The sequence below is a fragment of the Idiotropiscis lumnitzeri genome, chromosome 11 (genome assembly GCF_059441095.1).
Source record: "Idiotropiscis lumnitzeri isolate Australia: NSW breed Sydney's pygmy pipehorse chromosome 11, RoL_Ilum_1.0, whole genome shotgun sequence".
NCBI lineage: Eukaryota > Metazoa > Chordata > Actinopteri > Syngnathiformes > Syngnathidae > Idiotropiscis > Idiotropiscis lumnitzeri.
The window spans coordinates 8,061,166-8,078,741 of record NC_142401.1 but is presented as its reverse complement, the minus strand read 5'-3'; the positions used below and the strand labels follow the sequence as shown (position 1 = coordinate 8,078,741).

The window sequence follows — 17,576 nt, the reverse complement described above, 5'->3', positions numbered from 1 at the left end:
TGATATCACACTTTGGTGACAACAAATGAAGTTGAATCTGCACCTCATGATTTGGTGTTCTTATCACAAATGACTGGAAACAGCTTTGCTTTTTAATTTATATTGAACAAAACTGAGAAAAAAGAAGTTGACGTGCATTGTAATACTTGTACATGTTTTTAATGTTAAAAACCAAAATGCACTTTTGTATTTTTTCCACATATTATTGATCCTTTAGCTTTCTGTTTGGGTTAATGGGTTCATTTGAGTTGTGGCTTCACCACCCTCTCAATTGATGTGTGCGTGTGTGTGGTGTGTGTGTGTGTGTGTGTGTGTGTGTTCTGCAGTACAGTCATTTTAATTGGGCTATCACCCCATCAGAAAGTTGACGTCATTCTGAGCATGCTCAGTGTTGACTAGGTGTGGTGTGGCCTGACCAGCTCAGCTTTCTACTTTTTATACAAGCCACCATTATGTAATATCTACTGCAGTATTTCATTTCGAAGAAACTTAATAGCGATTGTATTCATCACTGTTTCTGATAATATCAACGGGAGCATTTGTGCAAAAATAATTCAATGCTCTAACTGGCCATTTGATTGGCAAAACATTTTTACTTACTTCCATCTCATTGTACATGCGTTCTACCACCGAGGTCTGGCATTTTGTGTGCAAATGGCCTTGTGTCTATATTGGTCTTCTGAAATCTAATCAACCAGCTTTGTGGTCAAGCCTCCCACACCCCCCGCCCCTCTCTCTCTCTGCTCACAGCACAGTTTAGCTTCTCGTCTTCTAATTTTTTTGGGTTAAAAAAAAAAATTCACTCTAACGTGCATTTGTACGGCTTTCTTTGGAGCATGTATCACACTTAGGTGTGGCAAGGGCCAACACGCGTTAAAAAAAGAGCATGTTTAAAGATTTTGGGGGCGGAGTCAGTTGAACCAGTAACACAACCCGTAGCCAGATGTCACCATTATGGATTGATCCTTCTGCTCCCTAGAGAAACCCAATAGGAACCATAAATCCAATCATCCACAGGATCGAGCTACAATGTCTGTTTCCATTTCCACCCGCAGTGTGTGTGTGTCGGGTTTCATATCTTAAAGGGGATCTACATATCAGCAACCTGGGGATATAAAGACGGTCTTGACTCTGAGGGGAAAAAGAACTTTATTAAGCAGCATGTATGGATGTCGTGGTAAACGCAACGAGCTTTAAATTGGATAACTGCTTTCAAATATGACATAAAATGTCAATCTGATCTTGGGAGACATGGCAGACAAATCATGGGACAGTACCTCTCTGACATTGATTGAATTGTGGCATGAATGAGGATGCGTATGACTCGTCGGCAGGTTTAACCAAGCTGACGTTGTAATCTGCTGTGCAAAATACTGACCATAGCAGGTCTGGAGTTAAAAATGGAAAACAAGGGGCCAATCATTAACAAGGGTTGATCGGTAGCGGCAGTGTTGGAAGATATCGGTAGGAGCACATTTTGGAAAAAAAATAAAAATAAAATAGACACGACAGCGAGGGAGGTCATTGTTTAGCTTTGACAAGGTGTCTTCTGATAACAGATGCTTCTCAATTATCTTCTGATCAATAAAATCAGACATGAGGACAAAGCGCAACATCCTTTATTAGCAAACTGACTCAAGCAGTTTGTGCACAATTTTACAAAGAGAATCATTTACTAACAATATTTGTTCCAGTCATTTGGCATCCTTAATGAAATGTTTTTCCGACATTGGCGTCAACCTTTCCTCCAGCTTTGCGGTGTGTCACGTGACAAGCATGTTGCTAACATGCAGACATTTCAGACACATTTTTGTGTTGAGGTTGCTCATGGTTGGCGATATTTTACGAGGTTCTTTTCTGGAGTGGGAAGTCGTCTCCAACTACAGGGCTGTGTACCGGTTCTGGTCCGTGGGATATTTGGTGGCCTACCAGAGCGTAAACAAAATTTTATTGGTCATCATAGCCTGAAAGAAGGTGTAATTTGAAAATCAGGTGCAAATTCCTCTGACGTGATTGCCGCCCATTAGCTTAAGATGGGACGGGTGGATTGAAGAGAAACAAGTGCACGCCTTCTAACTACGACTGCATTCAGCGTGATGTATTTGCATATATGGTTGTCGTCACGGAGACAATGAGTGAGTAAGCATCACAAAAGACTCAATGGAGTGGGAAAGATGCGTTTAAATGATAAAGTTCCATTTTATTCACGTGACAACACCGGTGCACTGGTATATGGGAGAAGTCATTACATTGCAAATGATCAAATCTTGATTTTTTTTTTTCCAATTGAGGTTATATTTACAAAAAAGCCAACAATTCTGGCTAGTTTACACAAATATTGTAAGTCAAAATAAATATCACAGACACCAAAATTGTTGAGCTGGTCTCATCTTCGTAATAGGGTTGGCTTGCGTGTATTTCAAGATGATCACAGAGTATATAGGTAAATATATGTTAATCAGACATTTGGTACATTATGGTGCACATATTCACACAACCCTCCCTTGAAGCAGTGGGCGGCTCTCGCCGGGCGACTGTCGCATCAGCAGGTTCCACAGCAACAAAGGCACTGACGTTACGGCAGAGCTGCCGCCATTGTTGTCTTCTCTCAGGGGATGGTACTGCTTGAAGCGCCTGGTTGAAGCCATAGAAAGATGAGAGATCATGAGATTTCACAGCGCAGATGAGAACGCTGCTATAAATACCTGCATAGATGAGATGAATATCAAATATCATTCATAATTTAAAAGCAGCTTTAAAAACTCTGCAGACGATATGCTGTTTTTTTTTTATTGTTTTTTAACGTGAAATGGACTTTTTGCTAGCTGGCTTGATTTTTTTAATTTATTTTTATTTATGTATTTATTTATTTATGGGTTTTTATTTATTTATTTATTCGTTTCTTATTTATTTATTTATGGGTTTTTACTTATTTATTTATTCATTTCTTGTTTATTTGTTTATTTATTTATTTATTTAATTTATTTTTAATGATGGGTAGATGTTCCATTAAGGCTTTTCCAATTAAATTAGATTTAAAAAGTATAATTTTCTTGATATCCATTTTCCATGTTGTTTATTTTGTCGAAGCTTACTATAGAGGCTGACACACAATTCTGGAGCAAATGTGAACGAGGAATTGAGTGGGAATCGAGCCACTCAGCTGCGTGAACAACTGCACTCCTAAAGGACTTGTTTATGACCCTTTGAAATAAACAACTACTTATCTTGTTCAAAGTTGGCAGGAGGCCCGCAATCGTTGGGCATAAATGTGAGTGAGGAATTCAGCTGCAATAAAGTTCACGATGTGTACTACCACATGAACCATGGCCCCCTTCATGACATTTTTATTATATTATTTTTGTACTTGGTCTAATAGAAATGTGACGTTACTATCCACGTTTCCAAGTTATAATGTCGAACAGTAATGCACTTTGCATGACAAAAATCCTTCCAAGTTGTCTACTTACAGCTGTCAAATAATTTATGAAATGTATATAAATCTCAACTGCCCCATCATTGACAGGTGGCAAAAGTTTAAATCCTGGTGAAGCTATTCAATCTTGATTTTAGCTTTTATTTTAATGCCCCAAAATCTGGTGGCTCACCTATACATCAAACCGACACAGCAAACCACGCAGGCAAGAACCATCACGCCGAGGATTATGGCGGCAGTTCCAGCTGGGGAGCCACCGGAGGCTGTGATGGGACGTAAATGACACAAATGAGTAAATAATTAAATCAGTGAGTGTCTTCATTGAGTGTTTCATTCACACACCTACTGCCACGCTGACACGAGCGCTTGCAACGGCAAGACTGACATCATTGGTCAAGGAGACGTTGAGACAGAAAACGCCAGAGTCATTGAAGAACTGGCGAAGGACCATTTGGCAGTCAGGAGAGGGCGTAGCCGCAGTGCAGACGGTATCCACCGGTGTGATACAGTCAGCATCCGAAATGACTGTGCAGACTTCATTTGGTAAACTAGAGGAAAGATCATCAGGTTCAGAACACTTCACTGTGATGAATAAAACATTTTGCCTTCACAGAAGCAGGTTTGTTGTCAGAGAGATGTCAACTTAAAGGGGAAGTCAACCCTCCAAAAATGATTTGCATCAAGATGTTCTTTGTGACTTCACTTGTCTTAACATGGTATTCTGATAAATATTAAGTTTTTGGAATATGAGTGAAGCAGCAAAATACGCCGCTTTTTGGCCATCTCACGGGTGGCCATTTTGTCACTTATTTTTTATTTTTTTTTTTATTTTTTTTTTTTTCATAATTTGACCTTTATTAGTCCCACAATGGGGAAATTCGAGATTCGAACCCAGGCCTCCTGGGGAGACTGGGTCCTGAACGCGGCGCCTTAGACCACTCGGCCATCCTGGCAGCCATTTTTTGTCACTTATTGTCAACTGTAAACGACATCACAGTTACACAGGGAAAGGTAACGACCAATCACGACTCACCTGTTTTCTGAAACTGAGCCATGATTGGTTGTTGTTATTTTCAGTTGAGAGAAAGTAACAAAATGGCTGCCCCCTGAGAAGGCTCAAAATGGGTGGCTTTTGCTGCTTAACTCGTATTCCGCAAACACGACATTAATCAGAATGTCGTGTTTTGACTAGTGGGCCTTCATAGAACATATTCTTGTTAAAAGGGGAAGTCAACCCTTAAAATTCTTAATAATAATATGTTCTTTGCAGCCTCACTAGCCGTTATGGGCAACTGTGATGTCATTTTCAGTCGACGGAAATTTACTAAATGGCCGTCCTCAGAGGTGGCTAAATACAGGTGGATTTGCTGCTTAACTGATATTCCATAAATGCAATATTAATCAGAATCCCATATTTAGAGAAGTGAAGACACAAATATTTTTTTATTGCAAATATTTTGGGGGGGTTGACTTCCCCTTTAAGAGTTTTTGGGGGTTGACTTCCCCTTTAAAAATGGGCATGACAGTTTTTTTTTCATAAAATTTTTTATTTATTAAATTCAAATGTGCAGGATTGTGCATAATACTGTGGCATGTTCTGAATAAATTAGGGCATTTTTTCTCCTATTTTTGAGCACACCAGATTATTTATATGGTTCTATATGATCCCTTACCTTCCTTGACAGCTAACAGTGATATCCACGGCATTTTGAGCCAGCTCAGTGGACAGTGAAACAACGTTGGACATCTGTACGATCTCGACACTTTCAATACCCTCTGCAAAAAAGAGAGATCAGCTTTAATCACGAGTCCATACGGGTTCTACTGAGCGACACATGCGGAGAATCCTTTCAAGTGTCATGACTTACGGACGACGTCAACGGAGGTGGCGAGGGAGCCGTAACGGTAGACCATGCAGTTGGCTGCAACTTCTGGTGCTTGTCTTTTGACCACCACAAGGGCAACTTGTGCTGGATCTGTTTCTATCTCAGCTTGGACTTCCCCTTCCGCTGAAATCAAAGTTGCACAGAGGAGGTTTGGTATTGAGACTGTTTGTAGTCTACGTAGTTTAGTGCATTTTCTTTGGAAGGAATTAGAATTAATGAAGTGCATAGATGTGATGATGTATTATAAGATGGAATTTTTCTTCTATTGTTTGTTGCGAAATGTTTCACCTGAATGAACATATATTGTTATTATATTATATATTCCATCTTTAAAGGGGAAGTCACCCCCAAAAATTTCAAAATTAAAATTCTAAATTATGTGCTGTGCTGCCCTACTCGTCGAAACACGACATTCTAATAAATATTGCGTTTGTGGAATATGAGCTAAGCATTAAAATGCACCTTTTTTTGTACATCTCAGGTGGCGGCCATTTTGCCACTTCCTGCCGACTGAAAACTGAAGAATTGCTCAGGGGTCATGGCTCCGCTTCAGAGAACAGGTGAGCAGTGATTGGGCTGAGCCCTGAGCAACTGTGATGTCATTTTCAGTTGGCAGAAACTTACAAAATGGCCGCCACTTGAGATAGCTAAAAACGAGTGGATTTGGCTGCTAAACTCATCTTCCATAAACGCAATATTAATCAGAATGCCATGTTAAGGTACATAGAACATATTATGGGAAATAATTTTTAGGGGGTTGACGTCCCCTTTAACGTTCATTCTATCATTCAAAATTCAGATTTTGCGTGAATTTAGAGCAGAAATGCACAAATTCTGCCTAGCAACAAGTGGCTATGCAAACTCACTTAACCTTAGCACACTCATGGTTTGGCATTGACGGATTCACCTATTCGCTGATTTTCAATACTATTTCATTTTATTATTATTTCATATTTATTTCAATATTAGTTCAAAAGCAAATACTTTAGTTTTACGGCATCATGTGGCACAATGTTATATTTTTACACACCTCCTGGATCTACTGTACCAAGAGCAACATCATTGTCATTCTCAGTATTTTCTGCCTCAGCATCCGCTGCCTCTGCTTCTTCTACAGCGGTACTCTCCGTAGCTGCTGGGTCTTCAACATTGGCCGCGGGGGGTTCTGTTTCTGTCTGTATCACCTCTCCTGCATCCTCAGCAGGAGCAGCCACCACAGCGTCTTCTTCCGCCGCCACGGTAACTTCAGGCACAACCATTTCCGGGAGGACTGTCGCTGCGACATCTACTGCGGTTTCTTCTCCCTCTGCGACCGGGGCGACGGTCGCACCCGCGTCAACCACAGCCACATTCTCTGTTGCTTCATCCACAGCAGCGGTTTCAACCTCTGTCGTGTCTTCAGCTGCAGGTTGAAGAGGTGCAGCCGTGGCCACCTCGCCGGCAGCAGCATCCTCAGCAACAACGTCAATCTCTGAAGCAGCAGTGGCAGCTGGATCTTGTTCTGCTGGAGCAACGGCTGCGTCAATTGGTGCAGGCGCTGCTGTGACGGCCTCTACTTCCGCTGCTCCTCCATCAATTGCGGACTCTGTATCATCTGCGGCTTCGGCCGGCTGCTCAGATGCCTCGATTGGAATGGCATCAGGGACCGGCGTGTCGGCTGCCGCTGCTGGGTCAGCATCCGGGGCAGGTGCATCTGCCGCTGCTGGGTCGGCTGCTGGGGTCACAACGACAACAGGAACTCCTGACAAAAAAGAGCATTGAAGATGATGAACGCGTCTTGTGATTGGATACTCACTTGTGAGGGGGCAGCGCTGTGCTGAATCAACACACCAGAAAGTCGTAACTGGGGACTGATCGTAAATCTGAAATCTTGATTTTTAAACCACAATGGCCGAAGGAGGGAAAAGTGTGGATTTAATTGCAGATACACTTGCGACACAATTTCAAGTCGGACTTTTTAAAAGAAGCTACGTCGTCCAACACTCGCTTGGTAGTGCATAAGTGTCTTTCTGTTCATTATTTCTCCAGCTGTGGTGTGATAAATAATATGAGGGGGATTTATTCAAGCCGACTAAGTAGGACTTCACTGAAGGCCTACGTATGAAATGCACGGCCCGCCACTGGGCTCATAAAACCCATAATATTGCTCATGAACCGTTTGTTATAGCTTGTGACACACCTCCGTGAGTGTTAACAGTTCCACATTTCAAATCTTACCAGCAGAGGGGTTTACGCAACCAATGGGGATGTTCGCCATCAGGACCACATGAGGTTTGAAGGTTCCGACTGCCAGGTATGTGTGCGTGACAGTGCGTTCCCTGGAAATCAGAGTTCCGGTGCTGTCTCCGAAGTCCCAGCTAAAGCTGATATCGGCGCTGCTCAAGTACTGGCTGGGATCATGAAGGTTCACGCTGAAAGCAATGGCTCGGTTCTGGATGAAGTTGGAGTCGTCTTGGTTTATGTCATTGACTTGAGCCAGCGATACAGTGAAGGGAACTTGGTCTGATGATGCGGAGATAAAGCACAGATGTCATCTTGAGAGATAAGATAAGATAAAATAAGAATGGTTCAATCTGATTTGATGGGTCACCCGTGATGGTGAAGACAGTGAAGGCGTATCCCAGGGGGATGAACTTGTTTTTTCCACGGCAGTGATAGATGACGACTTCCATGCTGTAGGAACCCAAGGAGACATCATCTGTTGAGATGGTGAGCGAAGAGGACGGACCGTCCGCCACCTGCCAGTACTTTCCTGAAACATGTCATCATAAATATGAGAGAGAGATATTGCTTAAATTATTGGAAATATTTTTATTGTGTGGAGATATTTTTTAGGATCAAAACCTCTCTAAAATAAGCTATTTTTTAAATTAAATTAAATTAAATTAATAATAATAATAATAACATTAAATCAACAGGAAATAATTTTGTATGATGATATAGATTTTGCCATAATTGCTTTATTTTAATAGTAGTAGTGATAAGTGTCAGGTTGGACTGGCGGCAGTCTCCCTTCTCTTGAATGGTTATTTGGTTTAACCTGAGATTAGTGTAGCCTGTGTAGTTTCATTTTTTTTTAAATCTCATGGTTTGATATTTTTTTTGCTGCAATTATCTTACCCCATGTCTTCCAAACATACACATAGCGGGGCTTCCTGTCCCCGGTCCTGGTGAAAGGCGTGCCATCGGGGAAAAGTCCAGTCAACTCATTGCTTTGGTCTGCATACACAGCCTGGCCTGCCTGATATTGTTGACCTGCAAATATGATTTTTTTCATTTAGCGGCGTGAATGTCGAATCAGATCGACTTCAAGATCTCACGACTGACGGACTCACCATCAATGGTGCAATTACGTGCCCAGACCACCTGCCCATCGGCGAGCACAGTTTGGTTTGGAGGGAAAACCAGATTAATACTAAAAGTGGATTTTGCCCCCAGTAGTGTGGGAGCGTCGTTCTTCAGATCAAATGTGACTGCACCACCTGAACGAGACCAAGTCCAAAACGATCACTTCAGGTTGTAGGAGAGAATGAATTGAAGATCTTCTCAACAGCAAATTATCATCCTTACCAGACCAACAATTTCTGAATCTTGAGTCGCCATCCTTCCACACGGGATACATGCGGGAGTTCCATGAGCGGTAACGTGTGAACTGACTTCGAGACACTGCAAAAAGGATCGTTGACTTAAAAGCAATCAGTAGAAATTTGAATATATTGTAATAAACGTTCTATGTAAATATTGTGAAAATGAAACACAATGATACTTGACGACATAAAACTACAACCGGTCGGTAACCATATTTTCAAACCATATATCAGTATAATGTAGTTAAACCTAATCAGTTATTGACACCTGCTTGCCTTTAGAGGCCAACGAGAACAAAAAGTGGTCAATGATTTTGGAGTTGAGCAGGGCGGGGGATTGAAGTGGTGCAAATCACACGACCTGCAATCCCCCTCAAGCCTTTTCATGTGACCATCAGCTGAGCAGCAACATCAGTAATCTTCCCTCCGTGAGCGATCCCACACCCTTACGTCTGTGTGTGTGTGTGTATTTGCTTCAGTTTGACAAATTGTGCTTGATGCCCCTCCAGATAATAAGAGTAAGGTTATATTTACACAGTTATTGAACCATGACCGTCAATACATTTTATTTTGAAAATAACAGGACAGGTCTATATCTTGGAATGTTAACATTCAAATATACTTAGTTAAAAAAGGTACACAGGAATTAAATATCAATATAATCTCTGATAAAAAAAATCAGCAACTATTTCAAGGATTAAAAATCTTGTTATATTGTGGGCCAAATTCTGCACTTCCCATTTTGAAGATTAGTTAGTTTCTTGCCACTGAAAAAGAAACATGAATATGAATAGTGGATTTTTACATTAAAAATATTTAATTGTATCTATCTATTTATCTATCTATCTTGTGACATGTTTTGGTTGTGCCAGCGTGACACAAGGCGTGAAATGTTTAACTTTTCCACTTAATTTGTTGTCCAAACAAGTATAATTAATGAGACTGACATGCTTGATATCATGTGCGGAATCAAATTAGTCGTGGTAATTAACAACACCTGTTTGTTTATCTTTACTTAAGAACCATATCAGTGGCATAGATGATGTTGTGGGTTTACAAAAGAAGAAAGTATTTAAGCACATATTTGTACAAAATGAATGATCTGGCTTACTTTGTGCAGTGGTAGCCGTCAAGGCCAGAGCCATCAGCAGCAGAAGCACCAGAGTCTTCATCCTGTCTTAGGTTGTGAGTCTCGTTCCTTTACCAAGCTCCTCCTAAGCCCAAATGAAACACCCAAAGAGACTTTGGAAAAGTCCCCTCGCTCTCTTTAAGAAGCTCCTGAACCAGAATTATCATAAACATTCTTCTACCCTCTGACATCATTGCTGGGCTGTAAACAGGCCCCGCCCCCTTTTGGGCAACTTTTCATTTGCACTCCCACTAATTGAGTCATTTTTTTAAATTAATTTGTGCTTTGTACAAATTACTATTATTATTATTTTTTTTTTTAAAGCTAGTGATTCGAGACGAGTGGATAAATTATGGGTCGTTGGGAAACAGCAAGTAAATAATTTTAGGAGGCCCTCAGTTGGTACCAACATACAATATTCTAAACTAGTGCGATGAACTATGCAGCAGCGTAAGTATATATATTATGAATAAAAAAATTATAATAATATTTAAAAAGTCATATATATATATATATATTTATATTTATTTATTGATTTAATTATTTGTTAAAGTGGTTGTCTAGGTTTCTTAATCACATGTTTGTAAAGGCCCTTTGAAAATGTAAACATGTGTAGTTAAGGTTGAAATTATGACATCCAAAGGCTATTTTAGAACATTTTATTTAATGTATTTTTTATCTCTCTAAAAGTGTGTCACGACTTTGCAAAAATTTGAATATATAGATCCCACTGTGACAGCAATTGAGACTTTTAGGTTATTCCAAGATTCAAATGATGTTTTAATCCTGAAAAATCAACTGATAATTTTGCTCACATTACCCGGGTCCACTCTTGGATTTGTTTCCACTCCCGAGGATAAAGAGGGGCTTGACGGATACGTATGGGTGCCAATAAAATAGTTTATAAATATATTTTAGGATTTCAAATAAAATTCTGTAGGAGCTTAACCTGGGGCTACACAGATTTATAACGGGGCTCTAGTCCCACCCTAGCCCCGATGTAGCACCATTCCTGCATATGAAGATCTCATGCGTGTGTGTGACGTATGACTTTTCAACTATGTGTGCATGGGTGTCACAAGATGATCGGGCAAATGGCAAATCAATAGACTCCATTTATTTCCAAAGCCATCTTTCCGAACCATGGTTGTCCACCTCAGGCAACTCTTACAATCGGTGACCAGAAGTAGAGACACACTCGTGCTCCAGTTACTAGGACATCTCTCCTTCTTGACGTAGTTTCATTCATAAGAAAACAAGTATTCATTAATACTGGATGGATTATAGGCAAGACAAAATTCACTCTAAAACGATCCAGACTTTGAGTAAGGCCCAGAGGTTTTTGCCCATATACTCCAACACAAGGTAGCTGGAAAAAAAAAAAAGATCCTCTCAGCCCTTAAAAATGGGCATGTTCTACATAAAATTGTGGGATGAAGGGTGAAAATGGTCAGCCTAAGCTTTAAAATAGGGCCGATTGTGATTTTTATTTATTTTATTTTTTCTAAAGAAAGCGTGAAGAATGGTAACTCAACCTTTATTGTAAAAAAATAATACAGAAAAGCACTTTTAAATATAAATATATAAATATAATCACATTATATAGGAGCATGGATGTGTCCTGAGAACGTACATATCACAGCAATGTCCTCCACTAAGTGAAAGTAGAATCATTATATTTTCTATGAGTACATGATGGTGATTGGTACTTCATCACAGTTACTCGTTCCCAAGAGTCTCATGCCAGCCAGACTGTGAGGCTGCTCTGCATCATGTGACCTCTCATGTGCTAAACAACGAGTTCAGACTAAATTCTTCCCCCAGAGCACCTGACTGCACATACCATTAAGAGTGCAACATTAGCTCCTCTGGACTTTCCAGGAAATATCTACATTAAATGTATGCTATTATTCTTTTATCACCAAGCATCATCTGAAAATATTTAGCTCTCAAAGTTGCACCATGAGGACCAATTTAAAGTGCAATATAACAGTATTTTTTATTTACAAAAAGAGGTAGTTTTATTACTAAAAAGTAGTAGTAGTAGTAGTAAAAAGTTTGTATTTTTTAAGACACTGTAACATTTTGCAGAGTTGAACAGTAACACTATGCCTAAATATAAAAAAGAAATATGTCCTTAAATAAATATTAATAATAATATTATGGCACACACAAGCTAAATTGAAACAAAAAATGTACATAAATACATGTTTGAAGACAAACAGTTCCTAAAAGCTTAATTTAACTTGAAAAGTGTGTGCGTGTGTGTTTCTGCAATATATTTTGTAAAGCTTTAAAACAAGTTGTATGCATGAGAACAAGTTCCTTCTCATCTCATTTTTTGGAAATGTTTGTTGTCTATAATTTGGTGATTCTATCGGGTACCACTAGTGGGAGCCCGTGTAGCACAAATAAAAAATCTTAGTACTTCAGCCAGCAGCGAGAATAATAATTTTACGAAAGGACAAACATTAGATATGAGGGTGTCAATGTGTTTTTTTTAAACACTTACTTCTTACTTTATATTTTCTTCTTTATTTTGGTGTTACAGCTCTGTGGAATGTGTCCAGTCTGAACTAAACAGAACAAACCGCACTGACAACCTCACACGTCACCACATCACGTGACCTGTGAGGCCGGTAGGCGTTTGATTTTAGACCATGCGACACTTACTGCCGAGTTGTTTTTTTTTACCGCGACTAAAGTCAGTTATCTTATCTGAACTCACACGACAAGGCGTGGGAAATAAAACAACTTTAAAAACACACTTGCCTAATTTATAAATACCTTACACGAAGAAAGTCGATGAAGACGCGGTTGCATTTTAAACAAACACCGGCCCTGCGACAATCGGTATGTGTGAGACACTAAAACGCGCGCTCAGTATGGCAACGCGGGAAACGTTACCGTGTTGGTTGTGTTTTGCAATTGGACGACAACAACCGCCACACGGAGCTCAATTCCCCGCTTTTAGTTAATACCATCCGAATAAACTCGCTGACCAGCAAGCTAGCCTTTCATTTGACCCCGAGTTATTGTTTCTACGCTCGGTCTAACTCTTTTCTCCGGCGGCTTTGCGCATGTGTGCGGGACACGCGGGCGAATTTGAACTAGTTGGGTGAATGTCCGCGCTGGTTGTTAGCGTGGACACAAAAAGACGCGAGCCAGCTTTGAGCTAACTTGAGCCGTGACGTCCCTGGCGAACACCGGCCGAACGTCGGCAAATGGATTCCTTCCAGAAGGTCGAGAAGATTGGAGAGGGCACTTATGGGGTGGTGTACAAAGCCAAGAACAAGAACACGGGAGAAACGGTCGCGCTCAAGAAAATCAGGCTGGACACGTAAGTCAGCTGGGATGGTTCCTGGGTGGGGGCTTTGTGTTGATGGGATGCTGCTCCCCCAACACCGAGGGAAATATTGGTCGGAAGTTCAAAGCATTTGTATTTATAAGCTTACTGCTAAATTGTGTAATGTAACGCCAAATCATAGAGTATCCGTTTTGGATTTATGGAGCTACGGATACACGTTAACGGACTACTACAAGATTAAACAATGAAACGAAAGAAAAAGAAAAGATGACTTCAAAAGCAAGGATGGAATTACTACTTTCATTAGAAAGTGCCCCCTGAAAAAAATAAAATAAAAAAATCCTCACACCATAACGACCAACCGTGAAATACAGTAGCGTAGTAGGTCAAAGTGCTCCTAAAAATAATACTATTGCGAGTCACTGTAACATTATGCACAGTTTGAACATTAACACCGTGTTTCCGTGTAGGAACACTGTACTAAAAAATTAAATGCAACTGAACTGTACTCGAGCAGTAAATCTTTCAAATATCACTAGAGAGGGCCTGAGAGCGACATGTTGAGAATCACTGATATACCATGAGGTAAACATTTAATTTCTTTGCTTTTCAATGTTTGGTTAACACGTCACCAACATAATTTTGCAGGATAAGCTCTATAAAGCATGAATAGAGTGTTACTTTTTCCCAGATTGTTTATACAGTCATACTAAAAATGTTTTTGTATGATTTGCATATTTTAGTGTTAAGACTAATATTACAAAATTAATTTACTATAATGTGATTTATTGTAGTGTCAGCAAAAGTGACCCAGCGTCGTGTTCCACAATGTTAATTCAACCTACATATTTTACATTAGAAAAATCTCACAGGACCGCCAAACAAAAATGTCACAAAAAGACAATACAGTAAACTAAAATTCTAAGCTCGTTAGTATTTTTTTTTCTTACCAATTTACTTACTCAGAATGCTTGAATTTAGTTTGTTGTATGACCAGCAGTAGCCGGATAGGCAATTTCATTATGTACGTTCTGCCAGTGTCGCAGGCATAGATAGATGACCAAAGATTGATTTGTAGTAAATAAATAATTATTTTCAGACAAATTAAATGAAACGCGACACCCAGATGAATACTCACAGTATTCAAAGGAGCTCCGGCAAAGTGGCAGTATATTCAAATTTTTTTTTTTTCCACTCAGGGAAACTGAAGGTGTACCGAGCACTGCCATCCGTGAGATTTCCCTCCTCAAAGAGCTCAGTCACCCAAATATTGTCAAGTAAGCGCCAATCGCTGCATGCAATGTTGTCTAATTTCCAAAGTTTTACAAATTTTCTGACGCTTTTAAGGTTGCACGATGTCATCCACACGGAGAACAAGCTGTACCTTGTCTTTGAGTTCCTCAACCAGGATCTGAAGAAGTTTATGGATTCTTCCACGGTCACTGGTATCCCGCTCGCTCTCATTAAGGTATGCGTTGATCGACCTCTTTAGTGGATTTATTTACTGTTGTGGATATGACTGAACACAAATTAATTTCCGTTGTGTGTAGAGTTATCTCTTCCAGCTGCTGCAAGGCTTGGCATTCTGCCACTCCCACAGGGTTCTCCATCGCGACCTTAAGCCTCAGAACCTGCTCATCAATGCTAAGGGTGAGATCAAGCTGGCTGACTTTGGCCTGGCGAGAGCGTTCGGCGTGCCCGTGCGCACGTACACGCACGAGGTAAATGAGGGAATGCGGTTCTGTATCAGTGGGGGTGAACGCCTCACGTCTTTTTCCTTCATGCTTTCTTCTTACAAAGTGTCCCGTATGTGTGTCAGGTGGTGACGCTGTGGTACAGAGCACCCGAGATCCTGCTGGGCTGTAAGTTTTACTCCACGGCTGTCGACATCTGGAGTCTAGGCTGCATCTTTGCTGAAATGGTAATGGTCTCTATTTGGGGATGGTCGTGATTTACTGATCGTTAATATTTCCGTCGATAGGCTGGAGTAAGGCAAAATGAAGAAGTCCTGTGGATTCAGTTTTCAGTTTTTGTGGCCTGAAGAACATCGGCATGACAGATGATATTATTTAACAATTTTTTTTAAACATTTTGGCTGTTTTTAAGAGGCTCCACACATGAAAAGCTAAAAAAAAAAATGGTGTGTACTTCCTGCTCTTAGACTGTGTGGCGTACTCAAGATGACCAGCAAAGTACGCCGGGCACAATCATTTCACTGACTTTCAACGACCTGTGAGAGGCAACATGATATACACGGAAGAAGAAAGAAATACGAGAAGCTAAGGCTAATGATTGGCTTCTGTGCTGAGCAGGTCTTTTCCTGATTGGCTCTCGTTTCGTTTGCTCCGTTTCCTCAGGATTTGTTTTATTAAATGTTGAACAAGTGGGCCATTTACGATGGTTCGTCCGTGATTGCTTTCTGGGCTGATCGAGGAGGAAAATCTTCCAGAAAAATTGGGCCTGTGCTGACTTTGATAAAAAAGGGGGGGATGCATAAATTCACCCCAGTTGTCACTGTGGACCCAACAATATTCAATTTAATAGAACGATGGCGTCGGAGCAAAAGGCACAAACATTGAGAGAGCTGTTGTCATCAAACTTCGTGAAAAAACAATCGTTCTTTTTCTTGGGATCACATTTGGACAATGTGGAAATATCCTCTTTTTCTGTTTTGTTCATGTTTTCCATCTGCCGTAAAATCTGGCTCTGAACATAATGCTAATCTTCTCTATCCAGTTGAGGATTTTCCTAGATGACCCTCACTTTATTTTTCCTCTTTCTGTCATGGAACTAAACCTGCATTCTCAATCTCAACGGCCTTGACCTGCGCTGCCCTCTGCAGCATGGCACAGAACTTCAGTAGCTCATTTCCACTCCTCCAGATTTGCTTTCGTTTCCTGCACCCCCCCCCCCCCCCAAATTGCTGGTGTTGCGCACCATCTATTCAAATCTCCGCACTTTGTTGCCACTTAGTGAAATCTCTTCTTTCATAGATCACAAGACGGGCCCTGTTCCCCGGCGATTCTGAGATTGACCAGCTCTTCCGCATCTTCCGCACCCTCGGCACCCCCGATGAGGCCACGTGGCCCGGAGTCACTTCCATGCCAGACTACAAACCGTCGTTCCCCAACTGGGCCCGCCAGGATCTTGCCAAAGTGGTTCCTCTCCTGGATGAGGATGGAAGAGATCTGCTACGAGTGAGAATAATTTCCTTTCTTTTTTTTTTTTTTTCTTTTTTTTTTAATTATTTTTTTTCAGGATAGTGAAAAAAAAAACTATATGACTCATTGTCATTTTTTTTTTTTAAATTAACTACATATGATTTTCCACTAGATAGCAGAAGGAACAATGAAACTGTGTATCGGCTTGTTGCCATTCATGCAGACAGAATAGTAGCTTTTGTGTTGAGCTAAACGGGCCCAGTTTTTACACGGAGTCAATTTGTGACTAAATCACTTGTCTTTCAGGAAATGCTACACTACGATCCAAACAAAAGGTTATCGGCCAAGAACGCACTTGTTCATCGCTTCTTCCGTGACGTCACCATGCCTCTTCCTCATCTGAGACTCTGAATTGTGAAAAAACAAAAAACGTAAGTTCTTTTCATGGCAATAAGCTATGAGAGACCTCACTTCATGGCAGGTTCAGAAAGAAGAAGTTGGTATGCTTTTGAATGTTATTTGATCCTTTCAAAACAACTGTTTCGAGATGTTTTCATCTGTTCGTCAGTCCTAAAGTTGTTCTGTACCTGCCATTGTTCATATTCACCCTCTAATGTATGTCATTCTTCAGAGACATTAGATACATTGTAGTTTTGTGCCCAAACACCTGTTTTAAATTTGTGTTTTGGCCTACGGGTGCCCAAATTTTAGAATTTAGTAATTGTTCGCACACAAGTTTTCGGGATAGTGCAAATACCAACTTTTATTGGTTATTCGATTTTCCTGCCATAAGTACTCAACAAAAGTGTCTTTTTATTTCTCATATTTGTACATATGCTGTTAATGTTGCAATGTTTGCCTTATGTTCAGATTTTTTACAGTCTGGTGGGCTCTCACATCTTTCATACGCTAGATTTTAGCTGCTCTTGATGAGCCCTTTTTCATGGCTATTGCTTGTTAACAGTTGCGAAGAAAAAAAAATAAACCTGTTTATAGAACTTTTGGGGTTCAGTCAGTATTTTCATTGTCTGCCATTTTGTGCAACAATTTATTTTCATTCCTGTCTTGTT

At 40.4% G+C, this 17,576-nt stretch overlaps 2 protein-coding genes across 3 annotated transcripts; one reads left to right on the top strand and one right to left on the bottom strand.

The window, feature by feature from the left end:
• Nucleotides 1-2,179: 2,179 nt before the first annotated feature.
• Nucleotides 2,180-12,638, bottom strand: pmela (premelanosome protein a). Of its 2 annotated transcripts, none has more exons than XM_088308398.1 (13): nt 12,551-12,638; nt 10,021-10,123; nt 8,893-8,988; nt 8,658-8,804; nt 8,443-8,577; nt 7,913-8,074; nt 7,540-7,824; nt 6,353-7,063; nt 5,305-5,445; nt 5,110-5,212; nt 3,779-3,984; nt 3,609-3,699; nt 2,180-2,634 (listed from the first exon to the last, which is right to left on the bottom strand). In XM_088308398.1, the coding sequence occupies exons 2-13, from the start codon at nt 10,079-10,081 to the stop codon at nt 2,490-2,492; spliced, it is 2,283 nt and encodes a 760-aa protein (XP_088164524.1). In that variant the 5' UTR covers nt 10,082-10,123; nt 12,551-12,638; the 3' UTR covers nt 2,180-2,489. The 2 variants fall into 2 exon arrangements, with proteins under 2 accessions (XP_088164524.1, XP_088164525.1); XM_088308399.1 differs by having other exon boundaries at nt 12,558-12,605.
• A 70-nt stretch (nt 12,639-12,708) lies between these two features.
• On the top strand, nt 12,709-17,504 carry cdk2 (cyclin dependent kinase 2). The gene is made up of 7 exons (XM_088308402.1): nt 12,709-13,378; nt 14,545-14,622; nt 14,693-14,813; nt 14,896-15,066; nt 15,165-15,266; nt 16,339-16,542; nt 16,813-17,504. The coding sequence occupies exons 1-7, from the start codon at nt 13,263-13,265 to the stop codon at nt 16,915-16,917; spliced, it is 897 nt and encodes a 298-aa protein (XP_088164528.1). The 5' UTR covers nt 12,709-13,262; the 3' UTR covers nt 16,918-17,504.
• Nucleotides 17,505-17,576: the final 72 nt, after the last annotated feature.

Coding starts and splice junctions, on each gene's coding strand:
- pmela (XM_088308398.1), bottom strand. CDS start 10,081: ATGAAGACTCTGGTGCTTCTGCTGCTGATGGCTCTGGCCTTGACGGCT. Junction 8,805..8,892: donor ATTCAGAAATTGTTGGTCTG/GTAAGGATGATA, acceptor GGTCTCGTTCAG/GTGGTGCAGTCACATTTGAT. Junction 5,446..6,352: donor TGGTACAGTAGATCCAGGAG/GTGTGTAAAAAT, acceptor CTTTGATTTCAG/CGGAAGGGGAAGTCCAAGCT.
- cdk2 (XM_088308402.1), top strand. CDS start 13,263: ATGGATTCCTTCCAGAAGGTCGAGAAGATTGGAGAGGGCACTTATGGG. Junction 13,379..14,544: donor AAGAAAATCAGGCTGGACAC/GTAAGTCAGCTG, acceptor TTTTCCACTCAG/GGAAACTGAAGGTGTACCGA. Junction 14,814..14,895: donor TCCCGCTCGCTCTCATTAAG/GTATGCGTTGAT, acceptor CGTTGTGTGTAG/AGTTATCTCTTCCAGCTGCT.